This window comes from Myotis myotis, unplaced genomic scaffold, assembly GCF_014108235.1.
Source record: "Myotis myotis isolate mMyoMyo1 unplaced genomic scaffold, mMyoMyo1.p scaffold_m19_p_8, whole genome shotgun sequence".
In the NCBI taxonomy this organism is placed as follows: domain Eukaryota; kingdom Metazoa; phylum Chordata; class Mammalia; order Chiroptera; family Vespertilionidae; genus Myotis; species Myotis myotis.
In genome coordinates, this window is record NW_023416390.1 from 14,602,608 (window position 1) to 14,630,187 (window position 27,580).

The 27,580-nt window shown below is 42.6% G+C and overlaps 1 protein-coding gene and 1 long non-coding RNA gene across 8 annotated transcripts in view; one reads left to right on the forward strand and one right to left on the reverse strand.

Moving 5' to 3' along the window:
* Positions 1 to 1,962: 1,962 nt before the first annotated feature.
* Positions 1,963 to 8,153, reverse strand: LOC118662207. 5 transcript variants are annotated; one of them, XR_004969626.1, is made up of 4 exons: positions 7,210 to 8,153; positions 6,835 to 6,942; positions 2,955 to 4,069; positions 1,963 to 2,013 (listed from the first exon to the last, which is right to left on the reverse strand). It is a non-coding gene; the product is annotated as an uncharacterized LOC118662207 (long non-coding RNA). The 5 variants fall into 5 exon arrangements; XR_004969627.1 differs by lacking the exon at positions 1,963 to 2,013 and having other exon boundaries at positions 2,057 to 4,069; positions 7,210 to 7,303; positions 7,704 to 8,153; XR_004969629.1 differs by lacking the exon at positions 1,963 to 2,013 and having other exon boundaries at positions 2,057 to 3,176; positions 3,955 to 4,069.
* Positions 8,154 to 8,463: 310 nt separating this feature from the next.
* The window catches only part of CCNYL1 (cyclin Y like 1), a 39,906-nt gene continuing 20,789 nt past the window's right edge, over positions 8,464 to 27,580 (forward strand). Inside the window, exons 1-3 of one of the 3 annotated variants that reach the window (XM_036319533.1) lie at positions 8,464 to 8,961; positions 23,496 to 23,570; positions 25,112 to 25,146. In XM_036319533.1, coding sequence (XP_036175426.1) covers positions 8,736 to 8,961; positions 23,496 to 23,570; positions 25,112 to 25,146 — 336 coding nt within the window. In that variant the 5' untranslated portion in view covers positions 8,464 to 8,735. The remainder of the gene's footprint in view (positions 8,962 to 23,495; positions 23,571 to 25,111; positions 25,147 to 27,580) is intronic. The other 2 variants (XM_036319534.1, XM_036319532.1) reach the window with 2 other exon arrangements.

A 27,580-nucleotide genomic window follows, 5' to 3' on the forward strand; every position in this document is an offset into this window, starting at 1 on the left:
ATATTTTATGCATTGATTTTTTTTTAGAGAGAGAGAGAGACATCAGTTTGTTGTTCCACTTATTTATGAATTCATTGACTGACCCTTGTATGTGCCCTGACGTGGGATTGAACCCGAAACTTTGGCATATTGGGAGGATGTTCTAACCAGTTGAGCTCCCTGGCCAGGGCCCTGTTTTTTTGTTTTGCTTGTTGTTATCAGTTTTATGGGTTTGTTGCTCTTTGAGAAAGATAATCAGTTTGGTCTCTTGTTTTCAATGAATAATAATCAAAATGCAGCCTATAGAAGAATGACAAGTAAATGTTAATAGAATCAGTAGGTCTTGGGTAGGGGGCTGTGCAGAACATGGAAAGACTAAGTAGGAAGCAAAAATAAGTTACTTACATTCTTTTTTAAAATATGTTTATTGTTGAAAGTATTACAGATGTCCCCTTTTTTCCTTATTAACCCTTCTAGCCTGCCCCTAGCCCCACCCCAGGCCTTCACCACACTATTATCTGTGTCCGTGGGTTATGCATATATGCATACAAGTTCTTTGGTTACTCTCTTCCCAACCACCCACCCAGTTACTTACATTCTTAAAGGAAGTTACTGATGGGGGCTCTTTCCATGAGAGAGGACTCCTCAGTAACATGGGAGGGGGGCGGAAACTAACGAAAGCCTCCTGAGGAGCATGCAGTTCAAAGTTTGGTCCAACACTGGGCATTTATTGCTCATGCAGCATTACCTCTACTTGATAGGAAAACAGGAGTTTCCAAATTGGGTGGGGTAGCCATTAACTTCATTCCCGTACTTGGTCCACTTCCCTGAATTTTTATTTGCAGATATCAGATGAGGCTTTCATTTCTCCATTCCCCAGGAAGTCAGGAATGAGGAAATGAGAGAGAGAGAGAGTTAAGGAGAGAAGAGGAAGGTGGAATCTTGGCAGTTGGAACAACTGAGTTAGGAAGGCTTGAGTTGGGGTGAAGATTGCTGCTTGGGTCTAAAACACAGAGAGAGGGAACAGACATAATAAGGGAGGGGTGGGGGAGGAGCCAGCTGGCCTTAAAATGGAGGAGGAGCAGTCCGGCTGAGTGATCCTGTGCAGAAGGACTCATTGAAAAGTCTGGGCTTATTTTAAATGATTGTTTATCAGATTGGGCAGCAGGATGGATCAGTGGGATGCCAGGGGCACCAAGGGGGCTTAGGACTTGGGGCCAATGTCCCTGATGCCCCTCCCCCTGCCTCTCAGGGCAAACCTTTTAGATGCACTGCTAAATAATTTAGCTTTACACGTATTTTGGTACATCTAGTCTAGGCTTCATTGGAGCCAAGGACCTCTGTTCAAGTGCCAGGTTTGATGGTTCTCCCGTGGTTTCCTCTTTCCCCCAGAATATAATCTGAAGTCCTTTCTAAGGCCTGTAAGGGTGCGTTAGGACCCAGTGGTAAACTGCTTCCTCTTCTAACCTCATCGCCTCCCATTCTCCCCTGAGATACTCCTCCAGAAATCTGGCTCTTTGCTTTCCTCTATTGCAAAGAACCAAACTCCACTTTCCGGCCTTTGCAATCACTGTTCTTCAGATACTGCAGGGCGCGCACCTTCTCGCAGTCATTCAGACCTTTCTCTGCCCCTGTAGTAGATACGGCTGCCGGACAAAGTCCCACAGACTAGGTGGCTTACACAACAGACGTTAATTTTCTTACAGTTCCTGGGGCTGGAAAGCCAAGATCAAGGTGCCAGCAGGATTGGCTGCTCCTGAGGGCCATGAGGAAGGCCCTGCTCCAGGTCTCTCTCCTCGGCTTATATAGGGTGTCCCAAAATTCACGCAAGAAGTAATTTTGATAGAAAACACAGGTTTATAGTTAAAAATTGTAAATGTTTTATTGATTCATTAAGTATACAGTATAAGGTTATGTATGGAATAGCACATCGGGTAAATGGCCTCCATGGCTTTGCTGGCGCATACGCAAAGCCGTGGTCTTCACTGGTCTTCATTGTCCCTGCTCCTGGGCCATAATTGGTACTTGGTAATGCTTATCAAATTGAAGGGATTGAAATCAAAGGGCAACAGATATTAGAATCTGATTCAATAAACCAAGTAAAATTAGGCTTTTATTTTTTGTTGTTGTTGTTGTTAATGCTCACGCAAAATTCAAATCTTGTGTGAATTTTGGGACACCCTATAGATAGCCCTGTTCTCCCTACGTGTTCCCTCTATGTGCTGGGGTCTACACGTCCTCTTCTTAAAAACTCACCGGCCATGATGGATTACCTTATTCTAACTTATTACATTCTAACTTATTACCATATTTTGAGGTACTGGAAGTTCGGACTTCAATCTAGGAATTTGGAAGGTTGGGGAGGAGGCACAGTTCAGCCCATAACAGCCTCTTCTCAGAGAAGACTCCCTGATACATTCAAAATAGTGTTCCTATTGACGGACACATCTTTATTCATTTATTTTTTTGAAGGCCCCCTTTACTTAAATGTCAACCCTAGGGGTCCTAATTCTTTGTTTTGTTAACTGACGTATCTCCAGTGCCCAGCTTACCTAAGCCTGGAGAGTAGGTAACATGAACAAATGAATACATATTATGGAGCCATTACAAATTACTCTGCACAATAGCAATGACAGAGAAAGATGCTAAAGGTGTATTGTTTTTCTTGGTAAAGCAGAATTTTAAAAAATGCATGTGTAGAATATGATTTCATTTTGAAATCATATACATATAATTTATCTTTATTAAAATAAAGCTTGGAGAGAGATGCAACAAAATGCTAATAGTAGGTGGCTCTTGGGGTGGGATTTTGATTTAGTTTGATTTCTCTCATTGATGTGTATTTTCTCATTTCATCAGTGATTACATATTGCTTCCGTAAGAGGAAAAAGACAGTGCAACTTATTAAGTTATTAGGAGCTATTCTGTCATGACTTGTAACTGACTAATAAGTGAGAAGAAAATACCTGGCTTACCTTTTTCCGTGCGGAACGGTGGGGCACACAGCAGGTGGGCAATTTCTTACAGCCCCGCAGCTGAGATCACAACCTCTGGAGTCCAGCCAGGCTGCCTTCAAGGTCTCCCTTGCCTCCTTCTCAGGCATATGTGTCATGCGTACTGAGCCTAAGTCTCTCGTCCATAGATTGGGGTGATAATGGTACACACAAGACGGGGCTGTCTCTCAACTCTGGAGCAGACTGTAATTGGATATCAGTGATTTGGAAATTTGAGGACATGAAGAGTGAGAGAGCAGCCCAAGTATTTGGCTGTCCCTTTGTTCCTTTTAAAGGGCAGGCCAAGCAATAATATCCAAATACCCATCACATTGCTTCTGGGCTCAAGACCTGCACTGGGGGGAGGTGAGTAAGGCACTTGTGAAAGGTGCCAAATTTAAGGAGACACCAAAAAACTCAGTAATCAAGATCAGTACTATTTTAATGGGCTATTTTTAAAAAATCATGTTAAAATCTATATATGAGCAAAATATCAAAAATTTTAGTAAAGACAGGGTAAGTATTACTGTTTTCTCTTATCCCTCAAGTTCCATTACGGCTCAGCACAGCACCCTATCCAGCCACAGCCTGAAGGTAGGAAACCTTTAATTATTCAAGTCATTATTAATTACTACTTAATTACAATCAATTACCCAATTATTCTGAGCCACAGAACTGGCTTGGCTCACTCTCTGACTGTCTGGCCTTCAGTCAAGACCCTGGAAGGGTACCAGTAGGGAATGTGTATCTTTCTAACCCTGTTCATTTCTTTCTCCTCTACAGACACCTAATCACAGTTGCTACCTAATCACAGCCTTCTTACCTCATCGAGGACTCCGAGGGGCAACGTTTTTCCTATTCTTTTATAGAAACATAAAATGCCAGCAAAGCATGATTTTTTTACCCAAAAGAGCACTAAGCAGACTTTGCAGATGTACAGACTCCTCCACTTCTGGGGAAGGGCACACTGACATTGGCATACCTTGCTTCAAAAATAGACAACAGCAAACAGCGTGTTCATTCCATCTTTTTCCCAGGAGAAGGGAAAATCCTTCTGTGATGAGGTCAGCTGGGTTCCCTGTGGAGCTTTCATATTACTGTGTCGTGGGATTTTGTGGGTATTAGTTTATGCATGTAAAGCATTTCACGGTGCACATTCACATGGAAATTGCAAGTTAAAAGTAGCAAAGATAATATTTAAAGCGTGGTTTCATGCAATGGTTTTATTGGACAGAGGACAACTCATCCGCTGATACCATAGATTCTAAGTTGCTCTATTAAAGTAACCACTAGAGAAAAATAGAATGTTCTTATCATGTAGGTTTTAGAAAATTTCTGCTCTTTTCTCAGTTTGATGTAACATAAATGTTGTTCTCAAGCACATAAATTGAGACATGATGGAATAAACTTAACCTATGGCAAATTTGTTTCTGAAAGCACCTGCAGAAATCTGTTTCTAGCCACTAAAAAACTCAGAGACCAAAAAGAAAGGGGGATCACTCGGATGCCAAGTAGTGCATAGGACTTACAGGATGTTTAGCGTCATCCATTGTAAGGTGATGTTCTGGATGAGCTTCACAAGAAACTGGCTTTGAAAGTTTTTTTCTTTAATTGGTGGAATGTTGCTCACCACACTTTTCCCTTTTTAGATTCGTGTGTTTACATGAAAAAAAAAAAAAAAGTGAAACACTCGGATTATATCGGGTGTCCTCCCAAAATGAATACACACACTTTGAATAATTTTAAAGGCAGTGTTTACTAAAATACGTTTCATTTTCAAAATGAGCTGTCAGCTATTAACTTATGTATACATTTTTGGGGGACACCCTGTATATCTGTGTCCAGTAAGCAATCTGACTACACTGAGACCACCAGGCTGTGAGGGAGGTCCGGCCAGTCCCACATGTTCCAGCTTTCGCAGGCCAGGCACCTGACATGTAAGGGAAGAAGCCGTTATGGACACAGGAGACATGACCTGGAGAAGAATTGAGGAACCCAACTGACACCTGGAACTGACACTCCGGATATGTGGCTCCAGGTGAGCCATCTGGGCCGTGCCCAGTTGCTAGATCCACTCCAGCTGAGGCCCTAGGCATCCTGGAGCAGAGATAAACCATCCCCAGTGTGCCCTGCCTGATTTCCTGATCCACAAAATTGTGAGCATTATAAAATGGCTATTGTTTTAAAAAATGCTAGAGAGGCCGCGATACCAAAAGCAGAGGCACAAACAAGAATAAAGAACACGAAAAAGTAAGGAATCGTTATAACAGTTCTCCAATTCTGATGGTTGGTATTCTCAATTCCACTTTTTATTTATTCATTCATTCAAGAAAAGTATATTGAGACAGCTACAAGGCAGAGATTATACTTAGTGCTGGGGATTAATAAACAATAAAATAGGTCTGTTCTTGGGGAGTGCCTAGTTTAATGGGGGTGTCAAACAAGTAAACAGTTTCCATGCAATATGATTCAGGGCTGCCCTACAGTAAGGGTTTGCAGAGAACTAATGGCACTGAAGATGCAGAATCTTCCAGCCTTGAGGGAATCAGAGAAGCATGGCAGAGAAGGCTCTGCTTGAGATAAGCTTCAAAGAACAAGTAGAGCTCTAGCCAGTTTGGCTCAGTGGATAGAGCGTTGGCCTGGGGACTGAAGGGTCCCGGGTTTGATTCTGGTCAAGGCCACATGCCTGGGTTGCAGGCTTGATCCCCAGTAGGGGTTGTGCAGAAGGCAGCCAGTCAATGATTATCTCTCATCATTGATGTTTCTCTCTCTCCCTCTCCCTTCCTCTCTGAAATCAATAAAAACATACATATAGAGAGAGAATAAGCCATAGACACAGACAATAGTGGGATGGAGGCCCGGGTGGGGTCGGTGTGGGTTAGAGGGAATCAATTTGGGGGAAATACAATGGGGACATTTGTAATATTTTCAACAATAAAGATAAATTTTAGAAAAAGAACAAGTAGAGTTTTACTAGTTGGCCACGGTGGGGTGGCGCTAATGCTATGGCTGCAAAGAACAGGGCAGTTTGGATTTGGACATTGTGGTCTCAGTTTTCTTTTGCTTTTCTTGGGCAGAGTGCTGCTTGCATAACTAATTTTTTTAGAGAAGTATTTGATCTGTGTGGTAAGTACGACTGAGAAGGAACAGCTCATGGGATGTGGAGGATTAGTCAACCTAGGCTCATGGAATGAGCACCCTACAGAAGCCTGGCCTGCTCAGCAGAGGAGCCAAGGCCTTAGACCGCCAACTCCCCCCTCCCCCACCCCCTGCCACCCCCACCCCCCACCCCCACTGCAATGCAAACAAAGTTGTTGGTTTGTTTTTAAAAGCGTGCTTCCTGGTCAAATATGACTTTTTAAAATTTTCAATTACAGTTTATACTCAATATTCTGTATTAGTTTCAGGTGTCAAATGTAATATGACTCTTAAGATAGGTTTCCTGGCCTCTACATCCATTCAGTTTGCTGTCCTAATCCCTTCTGATAGAAAAATTCTAGAGGTACTTCAAGATGGATGCTATGCTGTGAAGACAAAAACAGATTTGTCTCGCCCAGCCAGCATGACTCAGTGGTTGAGCGTCTACCTATGACCCAGGAGGTCACGGCTGAATTTCTGGTCGAGGGCACACATCTGGAGTGTGGGCTGTGGGCTCAATCCCAGTGGGGGGTGTGCAGGAGGCAGCTAGCAGAGCAATGATTCTCATCCTTGATGTTTCTGTCTCTCTCTCCCCCTTCCTCTCTGAAATCAATTTTTAAAAAATATTTTTAAAAAACATATTTGTCTGCACAGTAGGGCAATAGGGTCATCACGAGGAAAAGATTGTCCTAAAGCGTATGAGCTTTGTTTCTAGGGGACAAACCTGGTTAAGAAGACTTCTTCAAACTTTTCCCTGCTGTCAAGTTTAATGAAACTCCTACAGCGTCTCTAACATCAGCTTGATCTGAGGAGGCTGCTGTCAAAAAGGCTCCTAGAAGAAACAGGAGAATAAGTTAAATTATTGCAAGAAAAATGGTTCTAATTTCAGTAAGGCAGGGAAGGAGGGGGAGGGGCAGGAACTGGGTGGAGGCAGGCCAAGCTGGGGAGGGGAGTGAGGGCACCTGTAATGGTGTTAACAGGAAAAGTCAACATAAAATATTTTAAAAGTAGATGGAAGACAACGTTTTCTAGCAAGGGAGAAAATTTATGGAAATCTTATGCTTTGTAAACAATATGGAAGAAGCAATTTGAAGCTTACAGACAGCGTGTGCCTGGCGGAAGCTGCTTGTGCCTGGGTGACACCATCTAGTCTGGGCTGTCCTGGTTAGTTCTGGATTAACCTGAGGATAAAACTAGCAGAACTTGGTATTATTGTGAGGGTTGGGAGCACATGTACCTTAAGAACTGAGAAAGGCTAATCATCCTTGTTGCCACTTCCTGCCCATCATTATACAGCCTTTATACCAAAAAACCGAGTTCAATGAACCTGGGAGTGTTCCAGAAACTGAAACTGAAGCCTTGTGAAACGACTAACTACATCAGCTTCATGCATTTACACTCACTTTCAGAGGATGTGTTCAAAAATAGTCATTCCTTTCTGTTTTAAAATTGTTTTGTGCAAGAATGGACACATGTTAAAAAAAGAAAAGAAAACGATGCTTTCAGAATTTTCCGAATGACAAGTTGGTTGATGGATTGGTGTTCTGGGTTTGCAGATTTTGTCAAAGGAAAAAGATAAATTGAAAATATTACCAAAAAAAGAGAGAAAATCTGGGGCCTCCTGCCGTGGGAAAGCGACTTGGCGACGCCCCGCGTTCCCGAGCTGGGAGGGGCTAGCTGGGTCCCCTTTCACTGATGAGGAAGTGCAGGGTGACGTGTCCTCGAGGCTCACTCAGGACACAGTCATCGCTGCTCTGAGAGCTGGACCACGGCCCCGGGGTGGCTATGGCGAGCTGCCGGCGCACACGAACACTGTGGGTGGCAGAGAGGAGGCGCATTTAGATTCAAACACGGTCACCAAATGCGGGTAAACTAAGCGCACTCCCGAGCAATACATCAAATGAGCTGTCAGACCCGGTGAATCCGACTTGCTAGCCGACTGGCTTTTTCAACAACGGGGGCTTCGTAGAGCCCAGGGACGGAGGACTTGGCTTCGCTTCCCGCAGGACCGGAAAGCTCCGGGCGCCGCGCGGTGAATGGAAGCCCGGGTCCGCCGCGCGCCGGCTGGGGGCGGAGCCTCTGGGGGCGGGTCCGCTGGGGCGGGGGCGGGGCCGAGCCTGGTGAGTCACGCCTTCTCTGAGAGGCGGGCCGCGTGGCGAGAATGCTGGGCGCGATTGGCCCCTCGTCACCACGTGATCCCAGAGCGCGTTCCGGTTGGCTGGTGCCCGCTCGGACAACGGCTTTCAGTTGAGAGGCGGTTGCGGACGGAGGAGGAGCTTGGGCTGCGCTCTCTTCTCGCAGTGGTTGTAGTTTTCGACGCCGGTCTGGTCCCCACCCCTTTTAAATAAGTCGGGCTGGGCGCAGCCCTCACAGACTAGGCAACTCGGGGGAGGCGGTAGCGGCGCGGCGGCGGGGGGTGCGGCCGGGCCCGGAGCCCTGCCCGGGGCCCGGCGGCCCGGCGGCCGAGCGGACAGCGGGCGAGGCCGAGCCTGCCTGCGCGGCGCAGCCCGGGGCTGCCGGTGCCGGCCGCGCCATTGTTGGGGGAGGGGGGCCCGCGGAGCGCGGCGGAGCCGGGGGTCGAACGGAGGCGGCGACGGCGGCGGCGGCGAGAAGAGTGGACACCCCATGGGGAACACTCTGACCTGTTGCGGGAAGCCGGATGCCAGCCCCAGCATGGGCCGGCGCTCGGGGCCGGCCGAGCCGGACGAGCCGTCTGAGGTCTACGAGGCGGCGGCCGGGGACGCGGTGGCGGTCGCGCTTTCGCCGGCTGCCCCGGAGCCCGCAGAGTTGGATTTCGGCACCGGCGAGGGCCACCATCTGCAGCACATCAGCGACCGGGAGATGCCGGACGGTAAGGAGGCGGTGGGCGGCGGGGGCTCTCGGGGCACCTCTGGCCTCCGTCGCGCCCAGGGTCCCCCGGGAGGGAGCCACCGCCTCGGGCCCCTTCCTGCCCGGAGCCGGCTCTCCCCGGGCTGGCACCGGGCGGAAGGCTGGCTCCGCCTGGCGTCCCCGCCCCTTAGTCTTTCCCGTCCTGCGGGCCAGTGTCCCTCTTCACCCCCGGCACCCAGTTCTTCCCTCAGGTCCCTTCTCCGCCCGCCCAGCCCGAGACCCTTCCGCCCTCCGTCCGTCCTGGTCGTGGCTTTATTGAATGTCTGGTGGGACTTTGTAGGGACTTTCGGGTATAGGTTCTCCCACCGCCACTTCGGAGCATCCATCCGATCTCCCCCGTCTTCACCTGCCCAGACGGTGCCCAGGTGAAGGGGCCGGGTCGGGGCCGGCTGGCAGCCTGGCCTCCCGCCCCTGGAGGTGGTTGATGCTCGGGGCAGGTCAGACGCAGACATTCTAGGGTGGGTTATCCAAGTTCAGGAGGGTCTGTGTGCTTTAAGGACGCAGTTTTCAGTTGCTTTATTTCTTCCAACTGTCGTTTGAATACAGAAGGTAAGAAAATGTGGGAGAGGGAACTTAAAAGACCTGAAGGATGTGGAATGTTAACAGAATATGCCCCCCCCTCCCCCAATGTTAAAGGCTGATTACTCTAAAATTCCCACTTGGATGCAAATATGCCTTGTCTTACTCCACTGACTTAACAGACTTCACTCTCACATTTCTGCTCTAAGGGAGAGATGGGGTGGTTCATGAGACTGTGGGTCAACGTTTCAAAAGAGAAAAAGCTAACAAACATAAATGTAGACGTTAATGTGCAATAGGAAGGTCTGGGAGTTAAGATGCCAGGTCCTGCACAGCAGTGCTGGTCTCCGAGGCTCGCTCTCCTCCCTCTCCCCTCCTGCCCGTAGGACCCCGTTCACCTTGGAGAACGCAGAGTAAAAGTTGTCAAGACCTAACAGCTGGGTAGGGCGGAGGGAGAAGAGAGGAAATGTCTGTTTTAAAATAATTCTGGGTAGCAACATGGCTCATAAAGACTGTTCTTTGAAGTAGAAAACAATGAGTTATGAGATGTTAAAGGCCCATTTGTTTCATGTAAATGCCAGAGGTTATTTGATTTCATAGAGAAAATGTTTTATAGTTCTTACTCTATTCAAACTTTAGTTGAGCATCCAATTTATTTAAAAGTTAGAATAATAAGCCTGTGGACATTGGATTTGGCTTTGTAACTGGGAAGTACTTCCTTTTAAGAATATTCAAATATTGTGAGGGAAAAAAGGAACAAATTATGTGAATTAATTGTACCTTTAAACACAAAGCAAGTAAGTACTTGTGAAAACTTTGCTCTTAGGTGCTGTAAGGTAAGCCTGTGAGTGATTTTACGAACCAGTTAGTAGATGGGTAGTGTTAGTGAGAGACCAAAATAGGACCTTTATGTATTCTCTTAAGGTTTACAACACATTTTCGTGTATATCTCATTTGCCCCTGCTAACTGCAAATAAGACCCATGCATATGTTCTCCCTATATTACGAATGAAGAAAGCAAGACTTAAAGAGGTCTGAAATGGGCCGGGCCGTGGTGGTTCAGTGGTTGAGCATCAGCCTATGAACCAAGAGGTCACTGTTTGACTCCCTGTCAGGGCACAAGCCCAGGTTGCGGGCTTGATGCAGGAGGCTCTCTGTCCCTCTCCCTTCTCTGAAATCAAAAATATATTTCAAAAAAGAGATCTGAAATGACTGTGTAACACAGCTACAGCTTCTGGACAGAAAAGCTGACATGGAAGTGATAGATACACCAAGTTCAGTTCTGGTGCTTAAAAACCTCTTTAGAATGCAGCTTATATTTTATAATTTTTTCATAGAGTGGGCCTATCTTAACTTACTCCAGTCTTGATTTTTCCATCAAAATTACTGTTTTGTTTTTTTTCATCACCATTTATGCCCTCTTCCATCAACATTATTTTCCAAATTCAAGCAACATTTACCTCTCCATTCTATATTTCTTTTTAAAAATGTATTGATGTTAGAGAGAAAGGAAGAGACAGAGAGACAAAGATATTGATTTTTTGTTCCACTTACTTATGCATTCATTGGTTGATTCTTGTATGTGCCCTAATGGAGATCGAACCCAAAACCGTGGTGTATTGGGATGACGCTCTAACCAACTGAGCTACCCGGCTAGGGCTCCATTCTATATTTCTAAATTCCTTATGATGAATAAGAATAAAAGAGTAGAAGTCAGGAAATAGCATGAATTTACCAGGTAAACGAGTTGATATATTTTAAAGAGTTTGTTCTGGTGACTTCAAATTGAAGCCAAGAATGCCTCATATAGAGGGACTTGCAGAGAAACTGGTAAGAGAGCAGGAAAGGTAAAAGGTAAGGGTTAAGCATAGGACTATGATCAGGAGTGTTAAATCAGAAGAGTTGAAAAAATAGAGTTCATGAGTACAGAATTTACCTTTTTATGTTTAACATGATAGTTAAAATTTTATTTCAATTTGTTTTTAATTTTGGGGGGAAATTCAATAAAATGATACAAGAAACCTCAAATTTCAGCATTTGCTATTAAGTTTGCATAGAAACAAGTCAGAACACCAAATATAAAGACAAGCACATTGAAAGTTTTCTTTTGATGTCTTTATTTCAGACAGTTTTATATCAATTTCCCTGGAAACCAAGAAATACCTACTTATTTAAGCTTTTCTACAAAGGAGAATTATTTGGTTACTTATACAAAATCATACATGAATGATGCTCTGAAATACAAGAACATGATTTCTTCAAGTTATTTCAAGGAGACATTCCAAGAACCTAGTATAGATTTCAGATAGACTTAACAATAATTTTCTACTACCTTGCCTTTTTCTAACAGTACTAGTATATATAATATAACTGATGGTAGTATCAGTAACACGCACACACAAAAACACTTAAGATTCTGTTATCCAATGTATTACTCATCACCTTTTATACAGCCTTTTATGCTCTGACCTTCTGAGCTTTGCTCATTTCCTGGCTAAAGGTGCTTTCTCAGATGACCCCTTGTTCCCCCTACCCCTAAGAAGTGAGTAGGAAGGAATTAGCAATATTATGTGGAAAAACCTCTGAGCAACAGATCTTTCCTCTTTCCAGTAGCTATTTTAAACCCTCTTTTTTGCTTTTTTTGTATGGCAATACTAATAAGTATTTGATGTAAAAGATTTAGAAAATCCAGAAAAGTCACTCACTTATACTCAGAATATCAAGAACTTATATTAATATTTTGGTGTTGAACTTTATGTATGCACATAAACACATTTTGTTTGTTCTATGAAAAGGAGGTCACTCTTTATGCGCTGCTTTGTAACATTTTGTTATAAAGAGAAGTAATGACCTATAGCTCCGGGAATTGTGTTTGACACCTGGAGAGCGCTCCAGGATGCATTTCCATCCAACTGCATGCTCTCTAATAACTATTCAGTGTACCCTCAAATGGTTGGACCATCATTCATTTACCCATCCTTTATGGTTGGACATCTTTTAAAGTGAAACCATACACAATCCCATAATAATGCTTTATTCTGGGGACACAGATAAAAGTGGATGCATTGTACCTCCCTGTAGAATTCAGCTAGTATTCTTTCTTATAACTTAACTAGAAGCCCAGTGCATGAATTCCTGCACTGGTGAGGTCAGGCTTGCCCACCCTGTGGGGGGTTGCGGGGGAGGGGGTGGGTGGGCGTGGGTGCACAGTTGGCAGGCTGGCCCTGCCCCCTGGTGGAACTCCTGTGGAACTCCCAGTCAAGGGGACAATTTGCATACAGTGGGGCCTTGACTTACGAGTGTCCCTACTAACGAGTTTTTCAAGATACGAGCCTTCTCTTGGCCGATTTTTTTGCTTTGAGTTGCAAGCTAAAATTTGGGTTACGAGCCAGCTTCAGATACCCCACTGCTAGTTGGCGCAGTGAACGAACGTAACAGTGAACGCCACAACATCAGCCCAGCATCACGTTCACTTTTGGTTTGACATACGAGTAATTTGAGTTACGAGCTCCGTCATGGAACGAATTAAACTTGTAAGTCAAGGCCCCACTGTATTACCCTTTTATTATATAGGATTAGGATGTCATTTTGTAGTTAAGGCATTTTTTTTTTATATATATTTTATTGATTTTTTACAGAGAGAAAGGGAGAGAGATAGAGAGTTAGAAACATCGATGAGAGAAAAACATCGATCAGCTGCCTCCTGCACATCTCCTACTGGGGATGTGCCCGCAACCCAGGTACATGCCCTTGACCGGAATCGAACCTGGGACCTTTCAGTCCGCAGGCCGATGCTCTATCCACTGAGCCAAACCGGTTTCGGCAGTTAAGGCATTTTAACATTAAATATTCTTATCCCAAATTAAAGTAACCATTGATTGTCACTGGACATCAAACCTCTTTTAGGTTTTTGTGGTTCTTATGTCTTTAATTCTGAATAACTACTACTATAAGATCTGAAAGTAATGTTTATTTTAGATGATAAACCAAAAGATAGCATTTGATGAAACCATAAAAGATATAGGAAAATTGGGAGAAATTTTATTGGTTTTAGATGCACTGAAGTGGTAAGATGTCTATTGGGCACCATTCCAGATATAAGACAAACAATGTTATACAAGACAAGCCCCTACCTGTAACTTAGGTCCCTACATTCCAGAGGAGCCTCAGGGCAGGCAACGCATGAACAGGTAAGAAAGTCAGGGTGGTTAAAGACAGCTGCTCTCCTTAAGTGACATCGAGAGGGAGCCATGTGAGGATGGAGGAGAGGCTTCCATGCTGAGTTCCTCAGATGGCAATACGCCTGAGTGCAGGCAAAAGGACAGGAGGACATGGCGATGGCTGCAGCAGAGAGAAAGGGATGCCAGCAGGAATATAGTGGATTAAGACTTTGTATGCCTAGTGAACCTTGACAAAATATATGAATTTTAGTCTAGTTGTAATGGGAAATAATTGGAGGATTATATGCAGGGAAATGATGTTCTAGAAAAAGAGAGGAGAGTGAGAAAGAAGCTACTGTTTGAGAATAGGGGGGAAGCAGGGAGCCCAGGTAAGAGCCAACAGTGGTTTGAACAAAAAAACAATAAAGGCTTATTTAAAGAAATTAAGTGAATCTGAAAGTAGTATCAATGGACCAGTCACAGAAAAAGAAATGCAGATTACATTTGAATGTCTTCACACAAAAGAAATGCAAATAAAACTATACTATAGTTTCTCTCCTATTGGGAGAAGACCCATAAACTTGGCATTGCATTCTTTGGTAAGGCTGTGAAGAAACAGTTGCCTTCATATATTGCAGGGAAATGCAAAATAGTTCCTCTCTATGAAGGGGACATTGGCATAATCTCACAGCAATGTAGATGGATTCATTAAGAAATCCTATTTCAAGGAATTTATCCTGAAGACATACCCCATAAATATGAAACCACATATTCACAAAGTGTTTTTTTAAAAAAATATATTTTTATTGATTTCAGAGAGGAAGGAAGAGGGAGAGAGAGAGAGAGAAACGTCAATGGTGAGAGAGAATCATTGATCGGCTGCCTCCTTCACGCCCCCAACTGGGAATCAAGCCCACAATCCGGGCATGTGCCTTGACCAGAATCGAACCCAGGACCCTTTAGACCACAGGCCAACGCTCTATTCACTGAGCCAAACCAGCTAGGGATTCACAAAGTTTTGGTGCATTATTTTTAAAAGAAAAATATTAGAAATAACTCATGTACAAAAGGGTCTGGTAAAGTAACTAGTACATCCACACAGGAGAGACCTATGGAACTATAAAAAACAAAAGTAAGATCTCTCTTTACTGCTAAGTGGTAATCTCTAGGATACATTACATGGGAAAAAGGAAGGAGAGGATATAAGTAATCTATATGACAATCAGGGAAAATATTATTTGCTTATTTAAAAAAACCCACTGAGAGAAATTCTTGCTAATTGTGTGACTCTGTTATTCCTTTCCTTTTAGTGGGCAGCCAAAGCACATATTTACTTAAGATGATGCTCAGGAATGGTTAGAGTAGAAACTTTATACATTTTCAATGCAATGCCAAACATACTCATTTTACTTTTGAGTTAATTTGTGAAAGCTTTGTTTTGTCATTTATTGTGATATACAAACACACACACACACACACACACACACACACACACACACACACACTCTAGGGGCCCAGTGCACGAATTCGTGCACCTTGAAAGGAACTGTGGGCCGTGAGGCTGCGATGGGCACAGGGCCGGGTCTCAGCCCATCCTCCCACTGTGGCTCTTGGTCCCTTGTCTGCCAGCAGTCCCACTCCCACCATGGCCGCTCCCATGTGCTGATGGCGCCGGCCCCACTCACACTGGGCCCTGCTTGTACCCGCTGATGGCGCTGAGTGATTGGGACTGGCACCAGGTGCCAGCAGCGGGTGTGAGCAGTGGCTCTGGCTCCGGCACCGGCTGTGGGTACGAGCAGCCGGCTCTGGTGCCGGCAGAGGGTGTGAGAGGTGCCTGCCAGTCCTGATTGCCCCTGAGGAGCAGGAGGAGGTGGAGAAGCCCTTAGGGGGGATCGGGGCCAGCAGCTGCCGCTCGCACCTGCTGATGGCGCTGAGCTATTGGGGTTGGCGCTGGGCACTGGCAGTGGGTGCGAGTGGCGACTCTGGCGCCGGCAATGGGACCACAGTGCATGGGAGCAAAGAATTTTCAGTAACCACCAGAAGCTCACCTTGATGACAGCAGTGGGCACCCCGCCTTGGTCTGGCACCCCTGCTCACGTGCTCCACCATCCTGCCATGGCCAGTGCTCACCATGTTCTACCCTCTGCCACCTGCTGCGGATGCCTGCCATGTTCCATGTGCACCCCCTGGTTGTCAGCGCACATCATAGTGACCGGTTGCTCTGTAGTTCTGCTGTTCGGTCCATTTGCATATCTGTCTTTTATTATATACAACTAGAGGCCCGGTGCACAAAAATTTGTACACTCGGGTGGGGGGGGGAGTGGGGGTCCCTCAGCCCGGCCTGTGCCCTCTTGCAGTCTGGGACCCCTTGGGAGATAACAACCTGTTGGCTTAGGCCTGCTCCTGGGTGGCAGAGGGCAGGCCCAATCCCTAGGTGCAGCCCCTGGTTGGGCTCAGAGCAGGGCCGATTGGGGAGTTGGGGCGCCGCCCCCTGTCATGCACAGAGCAGGGTGGATCGGGAGGTTGCGATGCCACCCTCAGTCACGCTCAGGGTAGGGCCGATTGGGGGGTTGGGGCACCGCCCCCTGTCACACTCAAGGCAGGGTCGATGGGGAGGTTGTGGCACCACCCCTTGTCACGCACAGAGCAGGGCCAATCCGGGGGTTGGGGCGCTGCCCCCTGTCACGCACAGAGGAGGGCCCATCAGGGGGTTGGGGAGCTCCACCCTGTCACGCACAGAGCAGGGCGGGTCAGGGGGTTGGGGCACCGCCCTCTATCACCCACAGAGCAGGGCCGATCGGGGTTGGGGCGCCACCACTGTCACACTCAGGGCAGGGCTGATGGGGAGGTTATGGCTCTACCCCATCACACACAGACCAGGGCCCGTGGAGGGGGGTGTGGGGCGCCGCCCTCTATCACCCACAGAGCAGGGCGGATCAGGGGGTTGGGGCACCGCCCTCTATCACCCACAGAGCAGGGCCGATCGGGGTTGGGGCGCCACCACTGTCACACTCAGGGCAGGGCTGATGGGGAGGTTATGGCTCTACCCCGTCACACACAGAGCAGGGCCCATGGGGGGGGGGCGCGTTTCGGGCACCGCACCCTGTCACACACAGAGCCGCAGGGGGATGGGGAGCTCCCCCCTATCAGGCACAGAGCAGGGCTGATCAGGGGATTGGGGTGCCTTCCCCTGTCAGGAACAGAGCAGGGCGGATAGGGAGGTTGTGGCCCTGCCCCCTGTCACACATAGAACTGCAGGGCGATCAGGGGGTTTGGGCGCTGCCCCCTGTCACACTGATCCCGGTGCCGGGAGGCCTCACGGCTCCGCTGATCCTGGTGCTGGGAGGCATATTACCCTTTTACTATATAGGATGGAGGCCTGGTGCACGGGTGGGGCCGGTTGGTTTGCCCTGAAGGGTGTCCTGGATCAGGGTGGGGGTTCCCACTGGGGTGCCTGGCCAGCCTGGGTGAGGGGATGATGGCTGTTTGCAGCTGGTCACACACCCTTCAGGGTGGGAGTCCCCACTGGGGTGCCTGGCCAGCCTGGGTGAGGGGCTGAGGGCTGTTTTCAGGCTGGCGGGTGACTAAAGCTCCCAACTGCTCCTTTTTTTCTTTTCTTTTTTTTATTTTGGGCCAGCCAGAGGCCGGCAAGGCAGGTGGGGAACGTTGGTTTCCTCCGTCACTGAAGCAAGCAAGCCTCATGTTAGCTTCAAGCTGCCTGGCTGCCGGCCGCCATCTTGGCTGGCAGTTAATTTGCATATCTCGCTGATTAGCCAATGGGAAGGGTAGCAGACGTATGCTAATTACCATGTTTCTCTTTTATTAGATAGGATTATATCAATTGTGCTTACATTTCATTTGATTCTCACAATGGTTTTAGTATAGGAATTATATCCGTTTTTCATTTGAGAAGACAGGCTTTGAGTGGTATAAATTTGAGTTGTCCAAGTTTTGAAAAATGATGCTTGCTAGAGCAGGAATGTTAATTCCAGATTCATGGCACATAGAAATAGAATTTATATATTGACCAGCTTTGGGTATACTACCTTTTTTTTCACCCCCATTTTAAATTTTATTAAAGCAATTAAACTGTATGGTTAAAATAGTAACATTGCATAATGTGAAATGAAATTGAGGTAAATTGCAACTCAGAAATAAAGTCTGAGACACTAAGCAAAGTGCTTTTTAGAAATACAAAAAAAAAAAAAAGAGGTGCATTTCTCTATATGAAGTGTCACATCTTAGTCACTAAAACATGGATTGATGATTATAACAAGGCAAGACTGAGAACCAAGGTAGAGGCAGCTAAATGAGTGGTTTACAAGCCAGAGTTAGGGTCATTAGAGGCTAAAAAATCAGAAGCAAGACTCAAGGAGTGGTAGACTGGGGGGCCCAGGAGCATTCTATATGCACTTTTGTGAGTCAGGCCAGTTCAAGGCTATTGGGTAGGAATTACCTGACTGAGGTGAAAAATGTGGACTCAAATAAAATCACCAGTGTATATGATCATTGTTAGAACCCAAATTTTGTGTTTGGGCCATGAAACTGATATAATGTATAGTAAATGCAATGTGTAGTATAGGGATGATAGAGCACTTCAGTAAATGCAGGAAGCCTTAAGTAAACAGGTGTCAGCTGTTGGCCCAGAAATTGCTGACATTTCTATTTAATTGGAATATATTGACATCACAGTCTTTCTGAAATATGCTGCTTCTGTCAAATAAGTCCTTGGTCACCATCCTCATTTTGACAAGGAAAAATAATTTATTGACAGTTAACAATTGCATAACTTTAGTACTATTAGCCTTTAGTAATGCATTTTATTTTAAGGTTGCTTATGTCTTCATATTTTCAACATCTATGCAACTGAAATGGATCTTAGAATTGATAGAATCTTAGGTTAAGGGGAAAGCAGTATTCGATGTCAGTGGGGTTTTACATATTTCTTCCTCTTGGGAATATTTACATTGAGACCTTAGTTTAATGTTTTAAAGTTATACTTTCCCTACATCAACCTATTATGTTGTCAAATTAAGTTGGGATTTAAATAATACAAAAGTGGTAGGTCTTTAGAATGCAATTTTAATCACAACCCCTAATCATGAGTCAACAATATTTCTTCTAAAACATTCTTAGAGCCCTAACCAGTTTGGCTCAGTGGATAAGCATCAGCTTGCTGACTGAAGGGTCCCAGGTTCCATTCTGGTCAAGGGCATGTACCTTAGTTGCAGGCACATCATTGGTACGGGGGTGTGCAGGAGGCAGCTGAAGGATATTTCTCTCTCATCGATGTTTCTAACTCTCTATCCCTCCCCTTCCTCTCTGTTAAAACTCAATAAAATATATTAAAAAAATAAAACATTCTTAGAGTTTTCTGAAGAAATAATTTTGGGAAGGATTCACATGTAAGATGCACAGTAATTTCCTGTGTGTGCATGTTGAGGGGGGCAATCATGATTTGCTTAATAGTTTTCAGTCTTACCTTTGTAAGAGTGAAAACAGTGTAGTCTCGTTTATCAGTCTCCTTAGGCTCCAGGGAAAACAGTTAATGGAGAGTACAGAAATACTGTGTGTGTATGAGTTTCTGTCTAATGGCTTAAATATCCATTCTATCAAATAGTGATGCAGTATTTGTCATTAGCAAAAAGTACAAGTTATATATAAAATGGTTTCAGGCTATAAGCAAAATACTTTATAAAAGTCTCATGCGAATTGACATTAGGTCTCTAATGGGTACAATACATACAGTACCAATACATACAAATGATAGGCAACTCACCAAAGTGGAAATAGCACTGTTAACTGTGGCCAAACTATAATCAAAGAAATGCAGATTAGAGAGACCATGAGATTCCTCATTCACATCACTAGGACTTTTTTTCACGTATCCAATGCTGGAGTAGGAGCTAAAACTGGTATAATTGGTGGCATTATACTCTAATATGCTGCCACCCTTTTTAGAAAGCAACTTTGTATTATATATTGAGCCATGAAAATGATCTAATCTTTTGGTCTAGTCATCTTATTTTGAAGATCTTTCCTACGGAGATTAAAAAAATTTGTTTTAAAAAACACCATATGTGTTATAAGAGTAGAACTTTGTAAGACTTAAACCCCAATAGGAGATTGGCTAAGTAAAGCCTGGGAATAACGCTTTATGGGCCATTATGACATTAAACAGTAAATATGCTGCAATGAGGTAGAGATCGCTTGTAACACAATAGGAAATAAATTGAATACTGATTACAGCTTTCTTTAAAAACGAAGTACATATAAGAAAATCAACTAATAGTAATGATTGTGAGTATATGGGTAATTTTTATATTTTTTAAGTTTCAATTTTTAAATTTATTTAAAATATTTAGGAATATTTCCCTCTAAACAATATGCTTATATTAATATATTGATTTTTTCAATTTGGTTATTTTTATTGAAAAGGATATCGTCTTTTTCCCCCCAATATTATTCTGTATTAGTTTCAGTTGTACAGCAAAGTGGTTAGTACCACTGCTTCAAAAATACCCAGCTGGCCCCTTACAGTACTATTGACTATATTCCCAATGCTGTAATCTACATTTCTGTGGCTATTTTGCAACTACCAATTTGTACTGCTTAATTCCTTCACCTTTTTTTAACCAGCCTTCCAACCTCAATTCCCTTTGACTGCTGTCAGTCTGTTCTCTGTATCTGAGTCTGTTTTTATTTTGTTTGTTTATTTTGTTGATTAGATTCTACATATAGATGAAATCATATGGTATTTGTCTTTCTCTGATTGGCTTATTTCACTTAGCATAATACCCTCTTTCCATCCATGCTGTCTCAAAAGGTAATATTTCCTTCCTTTTTGCAGCTAAATAGTATTCCATTGTGTAAATGTACCACAGCTTTTTTTATTCACTCATCCACTGATGGGGACTTGGGTTGCTTCCAAATGTTGGCTGTTTTAAGTAATGCTGCAATGAACATAGAAGTGCATATATTCTTTTGAATTAGTGTTTCGGGTTTCTTCAGATATATTACCAGAAGTGGAATCACTGGGTCATAAGCAGTGACATTTCTAATTTTTTGAGGAACTTCCATACTGTTTTCTATAGTGGTTGCACCCGTCTGCATTCCCACCAACAGTGCATGAGGTTTCTCTTTTTTCTATATCCTTCCCAATACTTGTTTGCTGATTTATTGATGATAGCCAGCCATCCTGACAGGTGTGAGGTTATATGGGTAATTTTTAAACAAAGCATTATGTTGGCTCTTTGGTTTATGATATATGTTAAAGGAATGAGCAAATGGCTTTTACCTGTTCCCACCTCCAGTGTGATCATCCATGCTGCTGATTAACCAGGTCTCTTTTAGTTGCAAGTTGAAGGAAATCTATTGCAAAATAGCTTAAATTTTTAAAAAAGTACTGGTTTGTATAACCAGAATTTACAGAATAAAAATCTTGATCCAGGAATTAAATTATTTTCTCAGAACTTGTCTCAGTTCTGCTCTCCTGTTGATCTCTACTGAAAAGTTTCTTCCTCATGATGGAAAAGGGAGCATCACAACTCCAGTCCAGCTAAGGATCCTGAGTACAGCTCTGTATTTCTCTCTTGGTTCTTGGGAGGTCCCAGGCCAGCTGTGATTGGTTGGCCAGCCCTGGGGCATGAGCCCACTCTGGAACTCTCTGTGTAGGGTAGGGGGATTCCCATATTTTTTCTTTTTCTTTTTAAAAAAAATATTTTATTGATTTTTTACAGAGAGGAAGGGAGAGAGATAGAGAGTTAGAAACATCGATGAGAGAGAAACATCAGTCAGCTGTCTCCTGCACACCCCCTACTGGGGCTATGCCTGCAATCCAGGTATATGCCCTTGAGCGGAATCGAGCCTGGGACCTCTCAGTCTGCAGGCCGACGCTCTTATCCACTGAACCAAACCAGTTAGGGCTAAAATATATTTTTATTGATTTCAGAGGGGAAGGGAGAGGGAGAGATAGAAACATCCATGATGTGAGAGAATCATGGATCACCTGCCTCCTGCATGTCCCACATTAGGGACCTAGCCCGCAACCCGGGCATGTGCCCTGACCGGGAATCGAACCTGGGACCCTTCAGTCCAAGGGCCGACGCTCTATCCACCTAGTCACACTGGTTAAGGCAGTCAGTCACTAAATTTAAAAACCTTTATCATGCCATAGGCACTGATACATAATGTGGCTACTTCTGCAAACATTTCTGCTTATTTTTTAGGTTCAGATGCAATATATTTGTTTTATTTTTGGTAGGAAATAGTCCTGAATCCTTTCAGAAGCCTGAGGTTAGAGGCAGCTGTGGAAGCCTCTGACTGTCACTTTGTCAACTGAATTAATTTATTTAAGTAGTTAACATTGTCTCATTTTTTAAATATGTGGGAAAAAGTCTTTAAAATAACTTTATGGGCTTTTTACATAAAAATGTTTAATAGAAGTTCCAGCAGCAGTTTAATAAACTTGAAGGAATTTCCTTAAAAAACAAAGCAGTTGGTTTAGCTCTATAAATTTCCAGTGCTGGCAGTACCAATAAAATGAATGGTTCAGATTCCTGTTAAACCAGGAAGTCCCAAATTATGTTTGTGCAAGATTATAACTGTATTACTTGGAGGGTAAAGGTATTCTAGTTAGATAAATTTGTGAAATGCTGTTAGACATTATTCATTATTGGACTGATTAGTTTTTAACATAGCAGTGTGCATTTTGATTCCCTAAGTAACAGTGTTATAGTGTATTTAGATTTGACCACCAAACATCCTTTTAAAAAATAGAACCGTTATTATGTGGTTAGAGAAATAGTGCCTTAACCATTCCTCTGATCAGGATGTTGGTCCACTTTCTTATAAGATTGGTTAAGTGGTTTGAGTTGGACATTATTGAGTACTATAGGGGATTTATTTTTTCTTTGTTTTAATGACAACTTTATTATTTTGTATGGTGGCAAACTTTGTTTAATGGAAATGTAGGTACTTTTTTTGTATTCTGGCTTAAATAGATTATCCCACCTTGGTGCAAGGTGGACTGCAGTCAGACTTAAACTTACATAGGTACAGCACAGTTTTTTTTTACAAGCAGCCCTATGACCAGCTCCAGAAAGTATTCTTATTGAAGCCCAAAATATTATGTGGCATAGAAGGAAGAAGTAGAACTTTTTAGCTTTGGAAATCGAGGGCAAAACGTTTAAAATCACTTTTATGAAAGTATTAAAAATCACTATCATGAAAGTGTTCCTATTGATTAGAACATTGAACTTTTATGGTTTCCTTTTAAATCTGCCATGATGAATAGCCCCCAAATAAACCACAGCTAACTAAATAAGTTCATTTGTTGAATAAAGTTAGAACTAGCTTAAATGTCTAACAAATATTTGCCCAAAACAACTCACTCGGTTTTGGCATATTTAATATATTGGTTGGTATATGACAGTAACTGGAGTCACAGCGTAATTTGCATCTTGAGACTGTTCCTGGAATGTGCTGGTAATATCAGCATAAATGAGGGGACTATGTATTTTTAATCGATAAGTAGGAGGAAAGCACATAAGATTCGTGTAAAAGTTGGATAAATTATTTAGGTGCAAGTTTTTTAAAAAGTCTAAGACATAGCCTGGTTTTATTCCAATGTATAAAATCATTCTATAGTTTTACATTTTTCCAGGAGAATTTTCATATTGTTGCCTTTACTAAAATTGGCTTGTTATCATTACTAACACTGTTAAAAGTGATTAATATTGATGTGTAGCTGTTTTTAAAATCATATGTTTTTCTACTCAACTAAATTAGCATGTCTTTTTCTCTTCTTTTTATACAGAGTTAGCTTTGGAATCAAACCCTTCTGACCATCCAAGGGCAAGCACAATTTTCTTGAATAAATCTCAAACGGATGGTAAGACAATATTTTTTTCCTCTGAGAAGTTTGAAACTGTTTTTGTTTTCGTATTAGAGAAAGTATTCAGTGAGAACTGGTAGCTATCTGTTTACACATTTTGCCACCTCTTTATCAACACAGTCAAATGGCCACATGATTTAGATGTGGCCTATTCCTCCAAACAGCTATGTCCTTTTCCCCTTGCTCCAAAGAGCATACGTTTTAAAGATGAGTGATAGGATTTAGGTCCCAGTTAGGTTTTCATTTTGAACAAATAAAAAAAATCAGTTTATATGTGAAGATTGAATTTGTGATTTTTGCCCCACTTTATATAGTGCTAAACCAAATGATGCTATCTCACATCCAGATTCATGCTACTCAGAACTTTTAAGCTATTCAAAACTTTCTCATCATAATGTAATATTATGCCAAGGTACATAGCCCTCTAGGGTTGCCCAGAAGGTTAGCCTCATCAGTAAGGGTACATTTCCTATGGCCTGCTTGTTTTAGGATAACCAGAACTGTAGGATTTTAACACTCCTGCTTGCCTGATTATACTCCTTTATGTTAAATCTAGTTTACTTGCTTAAAAAGCCACACATGACCAGTTTTTCAGTTGACTACCACAGCAGAAGTACAATAAGTGAGGTTTTTATTTTGTGTGAAGTGACGTAGCACAATAAAAAATGGGGGTTTCTAACCTGCCTTTTCATGGTGTATGTGTATTTTGCCTGTCTTGAGCCAATCATTTTTGGTTAGAATTGCTGTATTTCTTAATTTCTTCCAGAGCCTTGGGCGGCTCACATGAGAGAAAGTGGCAATAGTAAAGGGAAAAACTACCCCATGCCCCTCTCTTCAGTCCTAAGGAATGTGTGTGTCTGTGATGCCCGTTCTACCATAAATGAGTGTGGGAAACAACACTCTCTTTGGAGCTCTTGTTCTTCTGGCCTTTGTTAGAGCAAATCGATTTTGGGTGTTGTAGATATGTTCAGTTAGGTTAGCACACATTTTTAAATTTAAATTTAAATAGGTTACTTCCCATTTGAGTCACGACATTTATTTTTTAGTATGGTATTTTAGTGGATTACCAATAACTGGTCCAGGATACTTCTGGGAGTGCTGGTGCAAATAGGGGTTAGTGCTTGGCCAGAAACTGGTTCTTAGAGCTGCCACTGTTAGATCCTGGTGATTCAAGTAAGGTGGGAATAAGTGTAAAATTAGAACTACTACTGGGTAGTTGTTCAGATGTGTAACAAGTACCATTTATTAGCTAAGTTTCTCACCTGGCCTGATTTGCTCTGCCTTTTCTTCTGTACATGGAAAGTCTTTCATTTGTTCCTATTATAGAATATCTGTTAGGTCAAAAAGTAAAACTAAGTTTTTGGATTTACTTTGTGGAGCTCATCTTGCCAGGTGATTTAAATTATAATTTTTGTTAAAAATTATTTTTAAAATGGAATGGAATTTTGTATATTGGTAATCTGTCACATAATCAGCAACTTTTACTTTTCTATGGCATTTGTATCAGAATTGATCAGTTAATTTTTTTTTATTCTTAGTGCGAGAAAAGAAGAAGAACAACTATGTAAACCATGTAAGTAAACAGTTGAAAAGTTAAGTAAGAAACTAACAGTTTGAAGTAAAAATTGTGATGGTTCCTAGAAAATATAATGGACCCAGTACCGTTAGTATGGACATCTCTTTGTAGATTTTATAAATCTCTTTTGTTTTCATAATTATCAAATATGTATTCAGGAAGTCTTCAGGTTAGTAATGCTCATTTTTAAAGGGTTCTGACATTTAAGTTTTAATAACATGGTTGTGGTTTAAAGATATACCTTATAATTTTTTGGCCTTAATTTTTAAATCTTATTTTTTTAAAAAAAGTAACAAAAGTATAATAGCTAAGTTAATTTTTAGCACTATTTATTGACTTCCTGTCATAGCAGGTGAAACTTAGCTTTCTCTACCATGATCTTATTTCCCTCCCTTTGTTCCCTCAGCATGTTACACGGTTTTTATTAAAGAATCAGTGTTTACATTATTATGACTATAAAAATATTTTTTACTGTTGAGCCTTATAGTTCTCTGGCTGTGCCACTTCCTTGAATACCCTTCATTCTTTTTCTCCAGTATAACTGAAATCTAGGCACTTCTATACTTTTTCAGGATAATCTAATGCCCCTCTTCCTAGCCAAGATTTTACATAGCCAGATGCAGTAAGTAGGCTGGATTCCCTGCTGCAAAGAAAGAACAAAACAAAACAGAACACAACCACCACCACACACACATTTTCTGTAGCAATTTGACAAAGATGACCATCAGACAGAAATACTACATTTATGCTACATTAACTTAATACTTATTCATTTCTCTGTGGAATTAGTTTCCTGACTATATTCTCTTGCCTGTTTTCTAACAACAATTTTCCCTCCAAATGTTGTGACATTTGTCACCTGCCTATCAAAAATATTTTCCATCTGTTTTATTTTTTTTTTTTGGAAACAACATTCCTTAGCTTTTATCATCCCACTCTAGTATAAACTGGTTTTCCCTAGACCTGGTCTGTGCCTGTTTTCCTGGCATATCTCCTTGAAGTGATCTGAGATCTCACATAACTGCTGTCTTGTGTTGGATCCACTATGTCCTCGATTCTATGTTCCCTCTGTCTTGTTATACTCCCTTGTTTCATTGGAGCACATTTCCCTTGGAAAGAGTACATAGGCAGAAGTTTTTAGAGCTCTGGCCTTTCTGAAATGCCTCCTATTTGAAGTATAGAAGTCTAGGTTGCAACTAATTTTTGCAGTTCCAAACCATTTCTACTGTTTTCTTATTTGCGGAGTTGCTCTTAAATCTGTTGACATTACGTGATACATTGTATATTACAATTTTAATCATTTCCCCCCATCCTTTTGGAAGCTTTTAGTACCTTCTGTTCCTGGAATTTTGAAATTTCATAGTATGGTTTAGTATGTTCCTTTTCATTTTTTTGTGTGGCCACTAAGCCTGCAGATCTTCACTTATGGCAGTGAATTTAAAAATATATGTATTTTCTGTATTTATTTTTTCTAGTATTTGTATTACTCAGAAGTTGGAACTCTTAGACCAGTATTCCTGCATGAATTTCTAACTTTTCCCCCCTCTTATTTTCCATTTCTTCTTGTTCTACTTCCTAGAGATTTGTTTGACTTTATGCTCCAACCTTTCTATTGAATTCTTTGTTTTGTCTTTTTAATTTATTGAGTTCTCTTATATTCTGTCACTTTTTTTTTATAGCATTGGTTTTTCCACCAATGCAATTTTTTTGTCTTTCTGAGGTTAAGAATTTTTTTTTTTAATGTTTTCATTTTGTCACTCCCATTAATTTCCTTCTTCCTGTTTTAGTCTCTCTTGCTTGTTGGCTTTCCTCAGATGTGTGGTGGTCCCTGGCTGTATTTTAAGATGTAATTGGAAGCACCAGGAGTGAGCAGGACTTTTGTTAACTGATAGTCCTCATTGCAGGATTTTGGGATCAAGCCTCTGAATTTGGAACCGGCCTTTGGTTCTGTCAGATAAACTGGCATTCTTATTCTTGTCCCGGCCATACTCTAGGCACCAAGTTTGTGCTGCTTCTGTTCTGCCATATCAGTTACCACTCCTTTATCTAGTCCTCAGCTTTCAAACATTAAAAATTACATGCTTTTTTCTCCTATACTGTGTATAACTTCTTTTTATGCCTTTAATTCTAATGAGATATCTCTGAAAGGAAGGGGGGAGGAAATATGTAGATTTGTGGTCAGTCCATCATGTTTAACTTAGCTTTACACTTGAAATATAAGTTCTAGCGTGGCCGGTGTGAATCAGTGGTTGAGTGTCGACCCATGAACCAGAAGGTTACCAGTTCAGTTCCCTGCCAGGGCACATGCCTGGGTTGTGGGTTTGATCCCCAGTAAGGGGTGTGCAGGAGACAGCCGATTGATGTTTTTTCCTCATTAATGTTTCTACCTCTCTACCCTCTCACTTCCTTTCCTTTCTTGCTCAAAAAAAAA